The sequence below is a fragment of the Lineus longissimus genome, chromosome 7 (assembly GCF_910592395.1).
Source record: "Lineus longissimus chromosome 7, tnLinLong1.2, whole genome shotgun sequence".
Taxonomy (NCBI): Eukaryota; Metazoa; Nemertea; class Pilidiophora; order Heteronemertea; family Lineidae; genus Lineus; species Lineus longissimus.
The window spans coordinates 11,780,234-11,799,107 of record NC_088314.1 but is presented as its reverse complement, the minus strand read 5'-3'; the positions used below and the strand labels follow the sequence as shown (position 1 = coordinate 11,799,107).

At 40.3% G+C, this 18,874-nt stretch overlaps 2 protein-coding genes across 5 annotated transcripts in view; both read left to right on the top strand.

The window, feature by feature from the left end:
* Positions 1-5,628: 5,628 nt before the first annotated feature.
* On the top strand, positions 5,629-7,560 carry LOC135490656 (uncharacterized). The gene is made up of 3 exons (XM_064775969.1): positions 5,629-6,544; positions 6,662-6,679; positions 7,134-7,560. The coding sequence occupies exons 1-3, from the start codon at positions 6,321-6,323 to the stop codon at positions 7,555-7,557; spliced, it is 666 nt and encodes a 221-aa protein (XP_064632039.1). The 5' UTR covers positions 5,629-6,320; the 3' UTR covers positions 7,558-7,560.
* Positions 7,561-11,132: 3,572 nt separating this feature from the next.
* Positions 11,133-18,874, top strand: part of LOC135490654 (NADH dehydrogenase [ubiquinone] 1 alpha subcomplex assembly factor 3-like) — a 177,221-nt gene continuing 169,479 nt past the window's right edge. For all 4 annotated transcript variants that reach the window (XM_064775963.1, XM_064775964.1, XM_064775965.1 and 1 more), the window contains exon 1: positions 11,133-11,211. In XM_064775963.1, the coding sequence (XP_064632033.1) occupies positions 11,150-11,211 (62 nt within the window). In that variant the 5' untranslated portion in view covers positions 11,133-11,149. The remainder of the gene's footprint in view (positions 11,212-18,874) is intronic.

The window sequence follows — 18,874 nt, the reverse complement described above, 5'->3', positions numbered from 1 at the left end:
GGCGTGCATGGCTTAAAATAGAACAAAATCGACTAATGACGTCACATGGAGAATCTTCCATGCTTATTACCAATCCAAGATGGCGGATTTTTTTAATGTGAAAAAAATAGGGTTGGTTCTAAAAGCGGCATTGGCACTGACATTGGCATTGGCATTGGCATTGACAATCTGCCAAATTCCGAAATAACACCAAAATAACACCATTTATTAGTGACCATTGTTCATGAATATTCTTTAGACAGGGAGAAGTAACACCAAATTTAATATTGAAAGATTTCCCGACGATGTTTTACATTTATATGTACATGTGGGCACCTGGTCTGCCGCCGACCTGATGACGTCACACGCGGGAAAAGAAAGCATGGCCGAAGACATGGAGGCGAACGCCGAGAGCGAAATTTTTTTCTGCAGGATACTTCTGCCACAGTGTACATCTGACAGCCAATCACAATTGGCGCGATCTTTGACGTCACACTGTTTATTTATGCATGATAATGCAAATACAATGGACGATACCGAGTCGCATGCCGAGTGCCACTTCAACTGTGAATGTGACAATAGTTCATTGTCTGACCCCAATTATGCTCAACTCAAGGTTTGTGTCGTAGTGTTTAGGAATGAATTGCACAGATTCATTGTAAAATTGATGATATTATGCGTACAAAAGAGGCATCAGCTGATCTGATCGATATTGCAGTGCATGCATTGATTTGTGAAATTTTAAGGGGTAGTGACACTGACAGTGTTGCCAATGTTGATAATTATTAAAGGGACAGTGTATCCGATGTCTCGCGATTTGTGAAATTTTAAGGGGCAGTGACACTGACAGTGTTGCCAATGTTGATAATTATTAAAGGGACAGTGTATCCGATGTCTGCTGTTTGTTGAAGGTATCAGGCCTATTTTGGTAGTTTGAACATTGTTGAAGGGCCATTGTATAAAACACATTTTGACAAGCAAACAAAATAAATTGAATGGTGGCGCCACCTATGCATATACAGCAGAACTAGTTACACGGTTGACAGATAAACATTCAACCTCGGCTATTTTGCCGAGCACAGTGCGCCTTTAACAGACAAGTCCAATAAATACAGTCCACTCGACATTGACGACAATGAAAATACATGTTAAGATACTGCAAATAAATATATTTTAGCTAATATACTCCTCTAACCATTTGCTAACTTGTTCTTTCCAAGATTATCAGAACACGTGGCATTGTTGACATTATTGCGCCATGTGGAAAGATGATGTCAACAAAGACACGTGCTTGCCTTGAATTCTGATTGGCTGTCAGATGTACACTATGGCAGAAGTATCCTGCAGAAAAAAATTTCGCACCCCGAGAAGTCACCGGGTTTCTACCGACGTTATTATGAATTACAGATGAGTAACAAAAGGGTATAGTTACAGTTGAGATGTAGTCATTTAGGCCTCCTGGGCCGTACTAGGAGACCATATTTTGCACAAAAGTGATGCTGGCGTCCGGCATGCAGGCAGTAAATAGCCTTCAGGGTTATATGGCTCAACAGACAACTATAGTTCATAGTCATTATTATTAGTCATTATTATTGTTACACCAACTCCCCTGAGCGAGCAAGTAGTCTTTGAATTATTTTGGGCAGCTCTGTAATAAGCCTTACGAAGGATGTTGCCCGTATGGTCTGCAGCTTATCAAACTTCCATATTTGGTACTCATTTGGCAGATTGCCAATGCCAATGCCAATGCCAATGCCAATGCCAATGTCAGTGCCAATGCCGCTTTTAGAACCAACCCAAAAAAATATACGCGTTGTAAAGGCGTTGTCAGGTGGCACTATACAGTGGGGATCCGGGGACGGGATCCGTTTTGTCCACCGAGAGAAATGTAATTCTTTAATACGCAGGCCGTTTCCATGTTCATGAATGGGTCCAACCTGTTCCAAATACTATTTGCTTTGACGCCCTAGTTTCCATGTGCAGAGGGATCTTTGGCGATTTTATGAGCCAAGAATCAGTGCCATGCATTGTAGCGGGTCTCAATCCCCAGTTTGGCCTCAATAGGTAGGCTAACATACCTTCCATCTGCCACGCGAGGTTTGGCGTAGTTGTGCGAGTGTCAATTATTCTCGTCTAAATTCTATGCCAAATAGCGAAAAAAGAGCCGAGATTATCCCATGTTTTCACAACAAATAATCTTGTCATTTCTTGGTCAATTATTTACCATTTTCAGGATCCAATTGGTGTCAAAGGTGGCGCCACCTATTGATGAACTTATGAATGAAATCCAGTGAAAATGCTGCAGACTTCTACTCTAGATTCATATTACAAATTACAATTACAAATTACAAAAGTTTATTGAATCCGTATAAAATTTACATTTTACATGGGACGAAAATACAATAAACAGAAGTGCAGTGTAGATAGAGAGTCAGAAGAAAAGAGAGTAATAAAAGTAATCACATAATACAGTAATTACTCAAGAGTGCAAGAGAATTGGTGGGCATTATTACAATGATTGCAGCAGTATTTTTAATAATTATAGAGCTTTCCTCACCTGAAATGCTAGATAACAGAATTTACCGGTGAGGCGAGCTACATTGCCTTCAGCAGTTAAAAGATATAATAATAGATTTCTATTTGAAAGTTCATTTGTTAACCCAGTTCGAGTTTTGTTCAAATATTTATCACGAAGGTTAGAGAGCAAAGGGCATGAACACAAAAAGTGAGTCTCATCTTCAGTTTCTTTGATTCCCAATGATAAACAGTGAGGGCACCATCTCTCATCCCTGGGGATAATAGGACGAGAGTAGCGGCCTTTCTCGATTAAAAGACAATGATTACTCAGTCTTAATTTGGTAAAATGGGACCTGTGCTCCCTATTTTGGATATCAACGAGATAATTTTCGTAGCAAAATCTATTTTTAAAAGCTACATATGTACAAAATTTTCCCTCATTTAAATCAATGTACTTCTGATAGAACTTTTCAAATCAGAACGATTTATAACGCTCCTTCATATGTTCCTTGATTGTTTTAGAGGAGATGTCTGGGTTACATAAATCAAAATTTATTTTCTTCGACAATTCCTTATAAAAAGAGAACCAGGAGTAAAAGCCCTTGGCGTGTAACAACTTTGATTCAGTAAAAGCATCTTTTAAAACTGGATTGTCAGTATTATCCAGGTGTGTGTGGTAATTATAGATTTTACATATTATATCAATCCCAATAGTGAATCTCCGAAGTTCGCTCATAGTGGGAATATTACCAGCCTTTTTATTTACACCGAGAAGAAATTTGCAAACGCTAATATTAGCATGTTCAATGACAGAATCATACCACTTCTGCTCAGTGGACCAGACTCCATGAAACTTGCCTTTCCGAAGATCTTCGGCCGACCAAATTTCGACTCCATATGTACAAATGGGAGATATGAACCCAGAAATGTATGGATTATAGTGCCTATGGCTATGATGTATGATTAGGCCTCGCTTAGGCCTCAGCAGGAACTGAAAGACTACCTCGTGTCGGTTGCCCGAGGCCTTTTTTGACGCTGCCCGAGACGCCGTCCTTAGCACTGTGTAGTGCCACCTGACTGCAACGACTGTTTTTCACACTGACAGTGGCGCCTCTACCGAAAAAATCTGGAAAGTGCGTGTTGAAAAGTCACAACCCCAGCATTGACCTTCGAAACACCGTAACTTAACGGGAAGATGCTAAATGCAATCACCTACAGTACCCGCCTCGTTTTGAAAATAGATTCTTGGGATTTCCTCCAGATGAAACATGGCGGCCAATTCAGAAGTGGCGGGCCTGTTCGATGAGTTTGTTTCGAGCCATTTCGGCATCGCAAACTCATGCGAGAGAGCGGAAGAGATACTGTGCTCTTTTGAAACGTTGACAACCACATCATACACAGTTTGGAAAAGCGAAAAAAGCTTTGGTGAAGGTAATTATTCACATACAATGATACACGGTACTATGTATGTAGACTATAGTGTATGACAAGCCTATCGGCGTCTGATTCACAATGTGGTTTGTGAGGAGTGTCATAGTCGTCAACAGTGTAGCTTACGTATTTCGAAGACCAGTGGAATTGGCGGCGTCAAATTATTAGTGAAATTTATAATTTACAAATTACAAATTACAAATCGTTTATTGAAACCGTGTAAAAAGTTACATTTTACATAAGATGAAAGTACAATGACCGTAAGTGCAGTGTGGACACATTCGGTAAGAAGAAAGAGTGGGAGAAGATTGGTGATCATAAATGAGGTATGTAGTATTCAGCAGTGTTGACCTACAAGGTTCTAAAATGAAATATGCCACACGTTGGGAGCATGCAAGGCCTAGTACAATACACCATCATCACAATCAAATATTTCAATAATACACTGTCAACGAGAGTGAATGTTCAACCATCATCACGTGCATTGTAGTGTACATCCCCCATGACGGCTTGCGCCCCGCTGTTATCGAAACACCGTCACCCCTTCGAACGGATTACGAAAAGAGGAAGAAGCAGGTCCGCATTTATCGAAATATTGCTAAATATAATTGTCAAAATTTTACAATTTAGAACGGATTGCGAAAAGAGGAAGAAGCAGGTCCGCATTTATCGAAATATTGCTAAATATAATTGTCAAAATTTTACAAATCACCTATCACAAAAAGAAATAATGATGCAATTACCCAAAATAGATGAGATTTGACCACTGGTATAATTCCGCCATCTTGGATATCGGCATCGTCACCACCACTTCAAATTCTAAAGTCTTATTCAGGCCTAATATGTGTCACCTGCTGTGGTAAAATGGCTTGTTTTATCAATAAATAACAAAATATGATCTTTGTAAATAAAATCGGAGATCTTCTGGTGTGTTTTTATGTGAATTTATTACGAACTATCAATGCAGCGCAGGGCAGCCATCGTTCTCAGGCGTAGTGGCGATGCGATAACCTTTTTACATATCCACATCCGCGGCACTGCTTTTCAAGATGGTGGCAATTTACCAGTGCTAGAGGCGTTGAAAAAATTGAGAGTAGGCCCCTAATGAATAAATTCTCAACGATATCGATATATTTTCGTAATTCCAGCACTACTATTCAACAATGAACATCCACCGACAATCCCACTTGACGAATATTAATATCAATTCATATCGTATATCTTAAAACGCTTTTATTTCATTTTAAAAAGAGTTATCGAGTGAACGATGACCTCCTACCGTACCCTCGAAATAAACAGCCAAAATGACCACAAAAACACCTTTTTAGAAAAAAACAGCGATTTTTACGAAATAAATGTCATCAGAGACGAAACTAGACACTAATTTAGCTAGGTATGCACAGTAATAGTACCTGAAGTGATCGATTTCAAGGAGAAAATACACTGAAAACAACTTTTCAGGAACAGAAATAAGATCACATTGTGAATAATACACTATAGTATAGTGTATGTAGGCCTAATATATCATGTAGGAGCCAGTTTTCGCGGGTCTTATCACTAAGTGCAGATTTACTAGCTTCCAGCGATTCCATACACGCAAAAGCTTATTTATTACGAAATTTGAGATCAATAACGAAATATCTGGGGTGCTGCGTGGATGTTTTAAGCATGAATTAATCTTGAAAACGCTCACTGAAAGATCGATGCAGACCAAAACAAATCCGAAGCGGCTCCCCCATTTTCGCGGGTATTGCGCATGCGCGACTGATTGTTGTGTTTCTGTGTCGTGTGCATGATCCTAGGTATTGACCCAGTGTTTTGAACGTAATTAGAGAATTGCTTGCCTGTTTAGGACGCATTTTGGGCGCTTTCTTTGCGGAACGAAATGAAAATCAAAAATCAGAAAATTTCTTCTCTGGAAACGAAGTGACGCGCGAGAAAACGGGAAAAAACGGGTTTTCGCGAAATTGGGGATGACTCGAAATTGGGGAGCAGCACCATACATGCTAAACTAATTATATACTCATGCATGTTATGTATGAAGGCAGTTATAGCCTACCAGTACCCTAAATTATAGGCTACTATACTAGACTACACGCATATAGCCATAAAATGTGAAGAAGTTGCAGTCAACTGAAATTTGGAAAACAGCGGATGCTTTCCAATCTTGGTTTTCGAAACAATGGCTGTCTGTGTCTGTGTCAGAGGTAAGTTAAAACAAAAATGGCACCCATTTTGGTTGCGCTATCCGTTGATCAAATTCTTTTTATGAGAGGGGATGTGATCAGTACCAGGTACTCGGGCAACAACAAAAATTATGATGTCGTTTTCACACATGATTGAAACTTAAGTGTTTACTGAATCTTTTATTTTAGACGTGGCAATATAGGAGGATGCTTCCAGCTTGTCTGTGTATTGAATCTTTGTTCTCACTATTTCAGAGATGGGTACAGGCTTTCCAGAATGGTCGATTCTTGGTTCAGGTTCGAACAAACAATGGTCTGGAGCGACAAAATAAACTGTTCAAACACACATATCTGAAGCACTATAGTGAGAAGTCGCTGTCAAAGATGTTGACCACATTGATCAAGGAGTTTCTACCGGAGAGACTTGAGCAGTAAGTCATTTTTGAGCCCAATAGTAATTTGCAGGGGTGCAGATAATGATATATCGCATGAGTGATAAATGTAATGGCAGATCAACAACACTTTAATATATTCTTTTTGCATTCCAGTCTCAGCAATTTGAAAAGGTATTTTATTGAAGATGTTATCATGCACATTTTATCGACGTGTTGTGCACGTGTATGCATCCTCTTGTCTGTGCATTGGTCTTTGGTTGCTATGCTTTGGTGTTGGTTGCTATGCTTTGGTCTTTGTGTGATGTCATTGTAAATTTCTGTCCATGTCTTTTACGCCCACCCGGTCATGGTTTTTGTTCAGTTGCCAATTGACAAAAGTCTCATTTGAGTTCAATCATAATTTATCAGGGTCCAAATTCCCAGAAGATACTGTGACTTGCTAGTTATTATCTATTATTATGACATAAATACAGAAATAACCCAGCGGGATTTCGAAGACACTGCTTCCTGATACACTTACCAATGCTCACACACATCAAGGTGTTCAAAGCTGTTGGAGGATGAATTCGACAATGAGCTCTTGATTGGTTTATTTCATGACGATTGGATTTCTTTCTATTTTCAGCTACATTGATATGAACAGTGTGTCCTCGTCAGAGTACAGGGGGTACAAGGAAGACGTGCTGCCACGTTTCCTTCATGAGCGACCCAAGCAGTTTATTGAGCATTGCAAGAAACGCTATACCAATTCATCAGGTGTTGGTGACCAGCCCAGTGAACCAGGAAAATTCAGAGTGATAAGTGAGGATGGTAGAAACTGCTATGAAGTTAACCATGGGATGGACTCTGAGTCTCCATCATGCACCTGTCCTGACTTTGCCTTGACTTTCTGGCCCTGCAAGCATTTTTTTGCTATTTGGAATGCTGATAAAGGTTACGCATGGAATTCCTTACCAGCCTGGTACATGAATTCGCCATTCCTAAGTATTGACAATCATGTCATATTTAGGTCGAAAGAAGAGGTTGCGGCTGTATCCGAATCAGTATAACCGATACCGTCTGTTTCTCCTCAACCATCTGATTCTTCTTCCGTGACAAACGAAAACAGTGATTGTGAAGTTGAAGTGTTGCCTCAAATTCCATTAAAGACTTACCCGAAGAGGACGACTGTCTCAAAATGTGTGGAGTACCTTTCAACACTGAAGAATATGGTGTATGACGTTACTGATGAGGAGGACTTGAACAATTTCCAGGCAGTGCTCCAAGAACAACTCGATCGCCTGAAGGCTGGTTGTGATATTGATTCTGGCTTGACCAAGGAGGATACCGCGGTGACGTCACATCACGTGATCCCGACCCATATTACTGATCGCTATGGCCAATCAGATTCAGTCTACTGACAGCAGCAGCACTGAACACAACTCCACGTCTCACTGTCTGGTGCGCTCCTGTACACAAAAACACCAATAGACATGAAATATTGCAATACCTAGTATGGATTCTTCCTGTGTAAAATAATATTTACAGAGCAGATTAACTTCCACGAATAAAAAAGACGTTTGGCGTGGCCAAAGTGCGGAAATAATGTCTCCGCTAAAATACACTACGAAATACACTAGGCAATGCACTACGCAATATACAGTAGAGATGCAGTTGAGTTTGTTATTGTTTTGACTTAGAAGCCCGCCCATATCAAAATATATTCATGTATTCATGAAGTATGAACTCATTTCTGTCCCATACAACTCTAAGAACAGTCAATTTCTCCTTAAATCATCACCGAAACCGCGATATCCGCAGGAAGATTTCGTTCTAGTGTCCGAAAATGCATGATCTTACAGGGGCGCTAACTCGACAAATAGAGGGGATCTATGGGGATCTATGCGAGTTTTAGGTCTTACAGGTCTCGAACTTGTAAAATCTGTAAACATGCCTCCAAATCCCATACTAATAATGAAGAGATTGCCCCATATCTGGGAGACTGTTTTAAACCATCGCTAATTTTGGAAGATCGGTGCCCGGCTATTTGGTTTAAAAAACCTATTTTTCCCCATCAAAACAGCACTTTTCATTATTCAAATGATAGCTTATTGTCTGAAGACTTATTTCATAGCAGAAAAGTACTAATAACTCTGATTTGATGCGAAAAATCTAACTTTTTTGATGACTTGATTTTCCCTTGGCTGTGGATCGAGTTTGTTTACAATATGCAGCGCCATCTTGGAAAAGCCGTGACGTCACCGCGGTATCCTCCTTGTGGCTTGACTGTGCTAAATTCTTCAAAACAGACCACCAAAAAAAACCCATCCAAAAGCTGGCAACCACCAAACTACCAAACATCCCATCAGCTTTGAAAAGAAAAAACAATTTTTCAGGGCGCGTAGGTAAAAGGGCAAATCTGATGAAGACGAACTTTCAAGTCAATGTGCCAGTGGACTTAAAAATACCTCGAAAAAGAAAAACGGACAATGCATCGTCAAAACGCGTGTGTGATTGCGCAGGAAGTCACGAGATGCCGCTCACACCAGCTATGCCCTCCATGCCATCTGTGTCATTAGAGACACCCGTATCCTCCAAGCCATCCGTGTCGCCCAACGAATTCGTCTCGTCTGAGCCATCCATGTTCTCCAAGTTATCTGTCCCCTTCAAATCCAAGCCATCCGAACCCTCAAAGCAATCTGAGTCGCAAGTGTTTGCCAAGCCAACTGTGTTCTCCAAGCCAAACGTGTCCGCAAAGCCATCAGTGCCAGCCGTGCACTCTTTGAACAAAACTGTTGTGAAAATTGCTCCTCACAGTATCACTTCACTTCAGCTACACTCGCTTTGTTCTGAACTCCCAAAAGGGAAACTTCTGGCACTGAAAGCAATGGACCCAGTCTTCAGGGAAGGTTGGCTATATGACGAAATACTCAATGCCTATTTCAATTGCTTGTGTCGTGAAAACCAGAACTTACTATATATCTCCTCTTGTTCAATGCTCATCATTGAAAAAGGTTCCAGTATTGGTTCATTGTTCACGGAAGAGAAAGAAAACTTGGCGGGAAAAACTCTCATCATTGCGCCGTGGAATTCTAGTGGTGGTCACTGGGTGATGGTGTGTCTTGACATTGTGAATAGGGTGGTCATTTATATGGATCCATCCCAAAAAATTGTTGATGGAACAACAGGTGTTAATAGTGTGAAAGCCATCATTGCCCTAAGAATGATGGCCAGGGTGGCCAAAGAGAAGTTTGGCATACAGAGTGTGGCACTGTCATGTCCTCCGCACTCCACGCAGAGTGACGGTTCTAGTTGTGGTGTGTATGTGTGCTGGTTTGCCCACCAATTAGGCTTGCAATGGTCTGTTACACAGCATCTAGACCAGCGTCAGTTCAGAGGACTAATTCTTGAGAAGATCAGGAAATATAATGTATTGTAAAGTTATTGCGCAGTTCCAATATTGGTTTTCGTTGTTCATGACACCTTGGATTCATTGCATTTTTATCAGTGATTGTTGTAATCAGTTCTTCCAGGATAATACTAGAGAGTTCTTTCGATTCTGTACTCTGTCAACGAATATTAGTAACTAGTATTGTATAAAACTATGTTGTCCTTATGAATATATGCATTGAATTTTGCATTCTCGAAGGTGTAAGAACTGCATTACATGTAATCAATATTGTGCCTCAGTTGTGTCTTTCTCATTGGGCACTGTTCTTGCCTGGAGCTTGAAATAAAAAGGTATCTCACAATATTATTCATGTTATTGTCAGTTCAACTTCTTTCCAGGGCAAGAAAATATTGTCCCTGCCCTGTCATCTTGAGGTGCCAATCTAATCTCCCTTGCAACACAGAAACTTGGGACTGTTTATAACGGTGTTGGAACTAGTGTTACGTGGAACAACCAACCCAGTATTCTAGTATAATTGAAAGATTTTGGCACCTAAAGATAAACTAGAAAAAAATGTTTTTGCCCTGCAGCATCCTGAGGAAATCAGTAGGCCTACGGGCTGTTACTCCCCCCTAGTCCAAGGAGAAGGACAAGAAGAACACCTGAACTCGGCGGCCCAGGATTGCCCTGGAGCTAAAAGAGCTACATTAACTGAACTTCACTCATTAATCCTCCATTGATCTGGTACCATGATCTTGCACCTTGGATGATGCTTGAATTACTGGATAGTGCTGGATGCAGACGTCGTACCCACCCCCACCCCCACCCCCTGCCGGGTCCCTACCAACCTGGACCAACCTACATGTCCTAGTAACCTCTGAAGGTAAAAGGGGCGTGGCACATTAGAAATATCTATCTGCTAATAGCTGATTTGAGCCATGGGATTTATGTTCAGGGTTCCCTCCAGGTGCTCTGGTTTCCCCCTACACTACCTGAGGTCCCTCTGCACTAGATTGGGGATTAAAAAATTATCAGAAAAAAATTGACAACAAATGGCAGAAAGTAACTCTCATTTATGTGGAGAAATGACAAACTAATGTTATTACTATCTATAAATACAGATCAAGCAAACACGTGTCAAAAGTTAAAAATAAATTATCCCATCGGAAAACCCTCAGCCCAAGAATAGATTAGTGACGTCATTGAGTTAATTTCAAAACGAGGCGGGTACTGTAGGTGATTGCATTTAGCATCTACCAACTTAACGAAGCATGGCAGCCTCCGCGGTCATAAAAACTTGGTCATTTTTTCGTAAATTCTCACCAAATACTCGGTAAGTATAGTGATCAGAAAAATTATACAAATTGTCTATTCTTACGATTATTATAGTCGTAAATTAGGATTTATGCAACTTTTAGAGGATCAGGCAGGCCATCCGCAATTCAGTGAAGGGTTAGGGTTAAGTTTGATAGTGCTATGCAATGTATTGTGTGCTAGGGTCAGGGTTAGCTTATTATAAACCGCGAGATGCCAACCTCGGTGAGAGAACCATGCGCCACAGAATGTTTTGCTAAAATGGAACCTGAAAGTGAAATGGCGAACATCTATGAGACCGAGACGGAAGTAGGGAGGTATCCTTGTTGTTTTGATTATAGCCCATTGAATCAAATAGACTCCGCTGTGCTATATGATCAGACTATCTCACCGCTATCTTTAAGGATGACCAGACGTTCACCAGGTGCATGCCCTGTGTTATCGGTCAATTATGTTTACGGTGACTTGTGCCACCTGGCGTAATGAAAAAATAATTGCTACGCCTACATTACAAGCAGCATCGGTCATCCTAAATTGCGTCCAGTGGCGACCAGTGGCATCCAACGCGAAATAATAGGGTGTAAATGGTTAAAAATGTTTTCAAGCTCCTAAAACACTTTCAATAAACAAGATTTAGAAGTTTGGTGGAGTTTGCAAACCCAGTATTGAATAATCATCCATCATCTCCATGTAAGGCATGTGCCAACCTGATGTCAGATCCCGATTCCGCTTTTTCTATAAACCCAAGGAACGGCAGCTAAAACAAACATGGCGTCCAGTACTTTTGCTGGACGCATACTAATATCGTTTTCTGGTGATTATTATTCAAAACTATGTTTGCAAACTCCACCAAACTTCTAAATCTTGTTTATTGAAAGTGTTTTAGGAGCTTGAAAACATATTTAACCATATGGCTAACCAACCATATACACCCTGATATTATCAGTGCAGTGCCCTAGTAAGCGTGCAGCGCCTTTAGGTTGGGGGGAAACCCCCCAAACCCCCCCCCCCCCCCCCGAAAGGTGTCCGGACTATTGTAGTCTGGGACTCTGGCAGATTCTAATGTAAAGTGCAAGCTCTATTGAACTCGCGCAACTGTCGACATGGACTGGAGAGCCCAACCCCTGTCCTTCTGACATGTTTTAGCCAGTGCATTGGGGGAAAGGCCCCTCAAACCCCCTATTGGCCTCTCAATAAGTCCTTCCGAGCTGCTTACCCCGGGGGCGCTCGAGTGGAACCCCCAAACCTTCATGATGGTGCAGTCCTTTGGCACGTTTAACCCAGAGCGAGGAAGAGGTACTCCTTTGATGGTACCCTAACTCCAACCCTCAACCATCATTACCGTTCCTTTTCACTGGTATGATATTGGCAAGACTACCAAGAGGTCGTACTGGTGGCTTTCTTGAGACAATTGCTTTTGGTCGTACCTGGGCAACCAATTCAAGGGGTCAGGGATCAGGTTTTTCCCCTACCAACATGTTGCCGAATGGTTAATGCATAAAAAATTGGTTTGAAAGGGTTTTTGCAGGCCAAGAGACTGGAAGACACTTGACTCTTGAGGAACACCAGACTGATGAACAAAGAACCTGAGGAACATTGAACCCTCTTCATACCTGGGTGGGAGCATAAAAAGCCTGCTAGTGAATATTGATTATTCGTTAGAAAAAACCAGATCTGCAAAACCAATGGTACCCCATAAAAACATACATTCCTCCTTAAGGTGTCTTCGGATCCCACCACAGCCCATGTGGAATTCGTTCAAAAGGTTTATTGAATGAAATCTCAAAATAAAAATTTTTTTCTCGAAATGCCTGCCCGTCTTTGGCTTCATCAATTCGGGATTATATCCATTTTAAGCATCTTTTGGATATTATTACTAAAGTATCAAAAATCAAAACAAATATGTCGGGGGGTAAACCCCCTGAACCCCCCTGAAATTGAAGTTTGATTAAAAAACAGTGTGAATATTCTCGTGGTCCTCTCTCGGAGTCGGAGCTCAGAATAGTCGAGTTGCTTCATTCGCGCGTTTATGTCTTTTGGCGGCCATTTTAAGTCAAATTTAAGCCATTTGAATCGAAGCCATGGACTTGAGAAACATTGTTTACATTGGATACGTCATGTACGTTAACCATACTTGCTGCGCGCTTATTATTTCGCGTTGGACGCCACTGGTCGCCACTTGACGCAAAATAGGATGACCCAGCAGCATCCTGAACCTCACAGTATTATACTCCCTTTTAAACATAGCCGGAGTATATCTAGTCTTAAAACTTAAGACGATAAAAGAAAAAAATACTTCAAAGAAGCTTCTTTTACCGTCTTAACTCTCTCATCAGCAGCCATTAGTCAGAAAAGACGTAGTCGAATCGAGTACGTAATAAACACAGTGCATGCGCTTAAACCATAACATGAGATTACATCTCCTCGCGAAAACATGTCATTGCATGACTGTTACATGTGTAAACCGCTGACAACAACGGCGTCATTTTGTGCAAAATGGCGCACTTTTTAACATCATCAAAATTGCCGTGACAAAAAAAGAGCATCACGATATAGCTTTTTATCTTTCTGCAATTACAAAAGAATATTATCAATCACCAATGGAATGACCCTATTGAGAAATTTGATTTAATTTTTGTTTTTATTCAATCGTTATCGGTCACCTCCTCACATAGTGCTGCCAGGGGTGAAAGACTTGGGTAAAGAACGACTCTCTGGTGTGGAAATTGATTACTGCACGTGACAATAATATTGACGGTGGAAGATGCCGGCTTTGCGATTTTCACTTTATTTCTTAGTTGATTTCGAATTTGGTGCATATAAACACTGTACAGCTACATAAAGAAAATTTGGTAGATTCTGTAGATACATGTTCACTTTTGATAAAATTTGCACATAGTCGTAGCGTTTTTCCGGGTTCTTTGATATGCAAATGTACATTTCCACGTGCTTTCATCTACGCGGTATTTCTGATATCCTTGCATCGACGTATATATGGCGTAAATCCGATTGTCTCAGCCAATATACGTCTATGGTTCATTCGACTAGAGTATCTTGATAAGATTCAAAAACCTTTGTGGTCAAGATGAACATGCAGTTGCATGTAGCCTTGTATTGTCTTCGGCCCTTCTATCAGTATCATTGATTGGAGAAGTGGACAGCAGCATCAGAAAAGGTGATTGATTTTCATTGTCCAGGGAAGTAGAAATCTTGTGGCACAAATAATGATGACTCATCTCGCTGTTTATAATAAGCCAGCGTTAGGCCTAGGGTTAGGATTAAGGCTCAAAGATGAAAATGGTCGTCGTCATAATAGCCAGTAGTTTCTATGTAAAATGCATTAGGGATCGTTGTGAGAATCGCTGCCGCCAAAATTATAATGTATGCATTGAACTTCAAATTGAACGGATCGTTGGTTTGCTCTTGGGTACTTTTGATAGAATACTGTTCGATCGAGTTGAGATGTCATCATCGATCATGACATGACCTTCATGACATAATGTCGTGTGTGACATGAGATTTGAACGCATCGTTGATGTTCGGTCAAATCACAGAATCTTAAAGATGTTAATGAAAGAGCCCCTGAAGTTATAGTTATAGACATAGTGGGGCAACGTTTCCCAGATTGGGCCTTGCATCTCCATTTCAATGGACCAGTGGCAGTGCTCATTGGTACATTGCCATTGGACTATTTGTACAGCTTTCTTGGCGACAGCAACAACGTTACTCAGATGTTCAATGCAGCTCTAAAAATGTCTTGCTTTTCGTCAATGTCCTCAATATTAAATGAAGGATTGGTCAATCTTGAATAAACTTTTTACAACTTAATTTCATATTTTCGGAATCATTGGATCACCATCTGTCCATTACACGTATAATTTTAGAACATTTATGATTGTTAGAAGACTTTAGGGGCTCTTTCGTTGGCATCTTAGAAATTCGGTGATTTTTCCTAAAGGGCAAGATGTTTCTTAATCATTTACTAAATTGGAGTTGCAGCGGCCGCAGATTTGATGGCGAACCTAACACAATGGTTTCATACCAACTTGTTCACTGAACCATATCTTTATTCTCACACAAATGCAGCACAAGCAAGGTATATGTTACAGACATCAAAATAAACTTCGATCGTGAGAAAGTGCTGATCTCTCGCTACCCGTGGCCCTGGGTTATCCAAAACAGATGGAGCTTCTGGCAACTAAACTCTAGGTGATGCAACAATATGCAATATCTGACATGCTTTGACCCACTATCAACGGGCCATCTATACTATAATGCGCGTTGTGGCCGCTAAATAGGAGGCGATTTTTGTTTCAAAATTGGGCCTCGAAAATGCGTCGAATTCTTGCAACTTTTGGTTTCGTAGGTGTGGATCATAAGTAAGAGTGTCACTGAGGGTGTCATACGTCGAATATCTTGGTGGTTTTAGAATAAATAACAACTTTTCAGAGAGCACGTCGACTGGAGAGCTCCGCTCATTCTCAAAAGCATACACAAACTTCACGCATATTCTCCCTGCCACATCAGTATTAGCTTCCAGCACGTATGTAGTGCTACACAACCTGGTCCATGGTGCAGTGTATTAGCAGGGAGATTAATGATTAGCCTATTCTATTTTAGTTCTATTCGAGAAACAGTTATGCCAGGATGGACAAAATATGTACAGTGGCCAGCGCTTGCTCTTTGATTTATTCTTTACTGACTGATGTTGTCAGTTTGAATTGTGTTCTGCATCTCTCCATGCACCTGGCTTTGATCCGACAGTGGCATTGGGTAAGGGAGTGGGTAGGTGATATGCCTAATATGTGAGGGCCTTATTTGGAACAGGACCTGCTGTCACTGGTCTCAATGCATTGTGTAAAATAGCGTACTCCAATCAATCTATTGGGGGTTGCATGTAGATAGCAGCAATAAGTCCCTAAATGCAGTTCATTGCGTGTTTTTAAACCTTTAATAAAACTTCAGTAACGTTAGAAATTTAATGTAGTTCAATCATCGTGCCCATTTAACTAATGTATATTACATTTCAACTTTGCCCGCTCCATGGGTATATGCTAGTGTCTATAATGCAGCTGAGATAAGAGTGCAGTGCTAAGAATTTTTTACCCTATAGTGCAAGAGCCAAATTAGGCTTTTTTGGTTGCTTCCGCTTATTTTATGCCAGTGACCCCTATGTAAAAAAAATTGAACTGAAAAGATCAACAAGTCTCTCCAATAGCGTTCCAATAACTAGTTCTGCAGTTGTTTCGCAGATCGCAGTTGTGTTTTTTACTTAACTGGTTTTAGAGGGGGCAGTTTTATGACATGTTTTTGGTAACGGCACCCGCCGTACCTACGCACTGAAAGGGTTAAACGAGGGGAGCACATTCCCGGCAACGTCTCCGATGTGCCCACTTTTATACTATCACGGAATTAAAATAACAAAATTTGGCCACAGATTACACGCATTACTACTAAAATAATGAATCCTCCCCAATCTGCTGAAAGTTAAACCATACCATTTTTTCCTGTTAGCCATCAATGCCAATGGTCGACAGGTTGATAGGTTAAAGATTAACTGTTTTCGGACACTTCGTTGTACTTGCAAACATGTTATATTTTTAGAGCATGTATTGAACACCTCCACAATAGTCGACAGCCCGTTCCATTTTCGAATTCATATACAACCTCTCCAACCTGGGACTACTTGATTAGCATTTCAAAATGGCTGCCCCCGTAGCCCCTGGTACACCCGTCACATGCCGCGGGGGTGACGTAGTATATCTGACCTCTGACCCGTCAAGTTGGCCGTTACGTGTCACTACTGATTCTACATGTATGGCAAAAACATTTTGTGACCCACCAAATATGTTTTAAATTGAGAACAGGTTTTATGGTAGACATAAATGAAGATATTTGACACGAACATACAAAAATAAATTCTTGTAATTGTAATATGATATTTTGCCACCTGCTAAAAATAGTACCATCATATAAACAAATCCACGTGGCTGTCATTTAATCCTGATGACAGGTTTTTGTTGCAATTAATTCACAGTAATCATGCAGCTAATGGTAAATATTAATGACTCCAGCTCTCTCTCGACCTGGAGTTAGTATTGTTGTTGCTCAGCTCAGTTTCTCGTACAATCACGTGACTTCAGGAATGGGCGATTTTCAGCAAAGTGTACCGGTAACATAAAAGACACTTTTCAGAAATCAAACCTATTTTTTCCTGATAATTTGGCCTGATTTTGCTTATTTAGTGAATTTCTAAGAACACTAAATAAGTTGCAAAGCAAGAACAATTCTTAATTACAAGAAAATGCATTTTTAAATTTCATGTGTTGTCTTTTTTGTTACCGAAGTAACAGGAAAGACATGTCTTTGTTGTTACCATGATTTTTTGGTCGAAATGCTTAAAATAGTTAAAACTGAAATAATAACTTTCATCTATTTCAGAAACATTGCTTCTGATAAACTGCACTTTGTTTCAGGAACAGATATTGAATTGTTAAAGGGGAAATGCGTTATGTCTGTCGAGTAACAAAAAAGACATATTATGGTAACAAGAAGGACAAACTATGACAATGACGTTTTAATAAATTTTTATTTAACAAGTTTTAAAATATTTTCAACTTCCAAAGTTCACATAACAATTAACAATAGAAAAAAACCCTTTTAAAAAATAAAACAAGTTCTTCAATGAACCAAACAAAACCAAATAACAGTTAAAACTATTTTTATCAACAGGTTAAAAAAAATTGCCTCTTCTCTCTGTCACACGTCTGACCAGTTTTAGAGCAATATCAGTGTATAGTAAAAAGGAACAAGAACTATACTAAGCATGAACAGTATAAAAGACTAAACATGTTCAGAAAAACTTGGAAACTACTCTACATCAATGCAATGATCGTACGACACCTCAGGCTCAGTTTCATAGCTTCTTTTCCCATCGATAGCATCATCTTTGTTAGAGCAGTGGCTAATTCACTGTCAAGAGTGAAAGGTGGGGGGCCATCAAATACTACCTTATCAATTATGAACTTTTTTTCAACTGTCAAAATATCATCTCTCCTTGGCCAGTCATAGGTATGCTGGGTGCGACTGCCAACACGCTCCAGGAATTTGATTTTGACATTTTCTTCATCAATCAAAATGTCAATAAGCCTCCCAATGTAGAAATTGCGGGTTTGCCCCCGTGTGAAAAGGACCGCATAGAAATTCTGTTCTTCTAGTCTTAACTCACTGGCATGACTGGGCTCTTTTTCTTCACTCACTACTGTTGTCTCAATATTCTCAGGTACTTCAGTGCAGTGGTTGTTGCCCTTTTCACTACGCCAAACCTTCCACAGCATATATTCCTGCTGTTGTTCTGGAGACAAAGTGGAAAGGTCATCAACCACAACATCAAACCCTTCTATCAAACGCTTCTCAAACAGATTCTTCTGCACCATACTAAGCTGGGCTTCTATCTTTTCTATTGCTGTTGAGCTATGCTGGCTGCTGTTTGGAATTATTGGGAACTCAATTTGTTCAGGTGAATGGCAGGTACATACACCACAAGACCCCTTGCAGTAACACGACAGGGTGCGATGTCTGAAGCAACCAGGAGATGCGACATGAATTTGGTGTATTTTAAGGGTTCCTTTGACAGATTTGATCTCATTCTCAATTCCATCTAAACTTGACTCAACACCAGA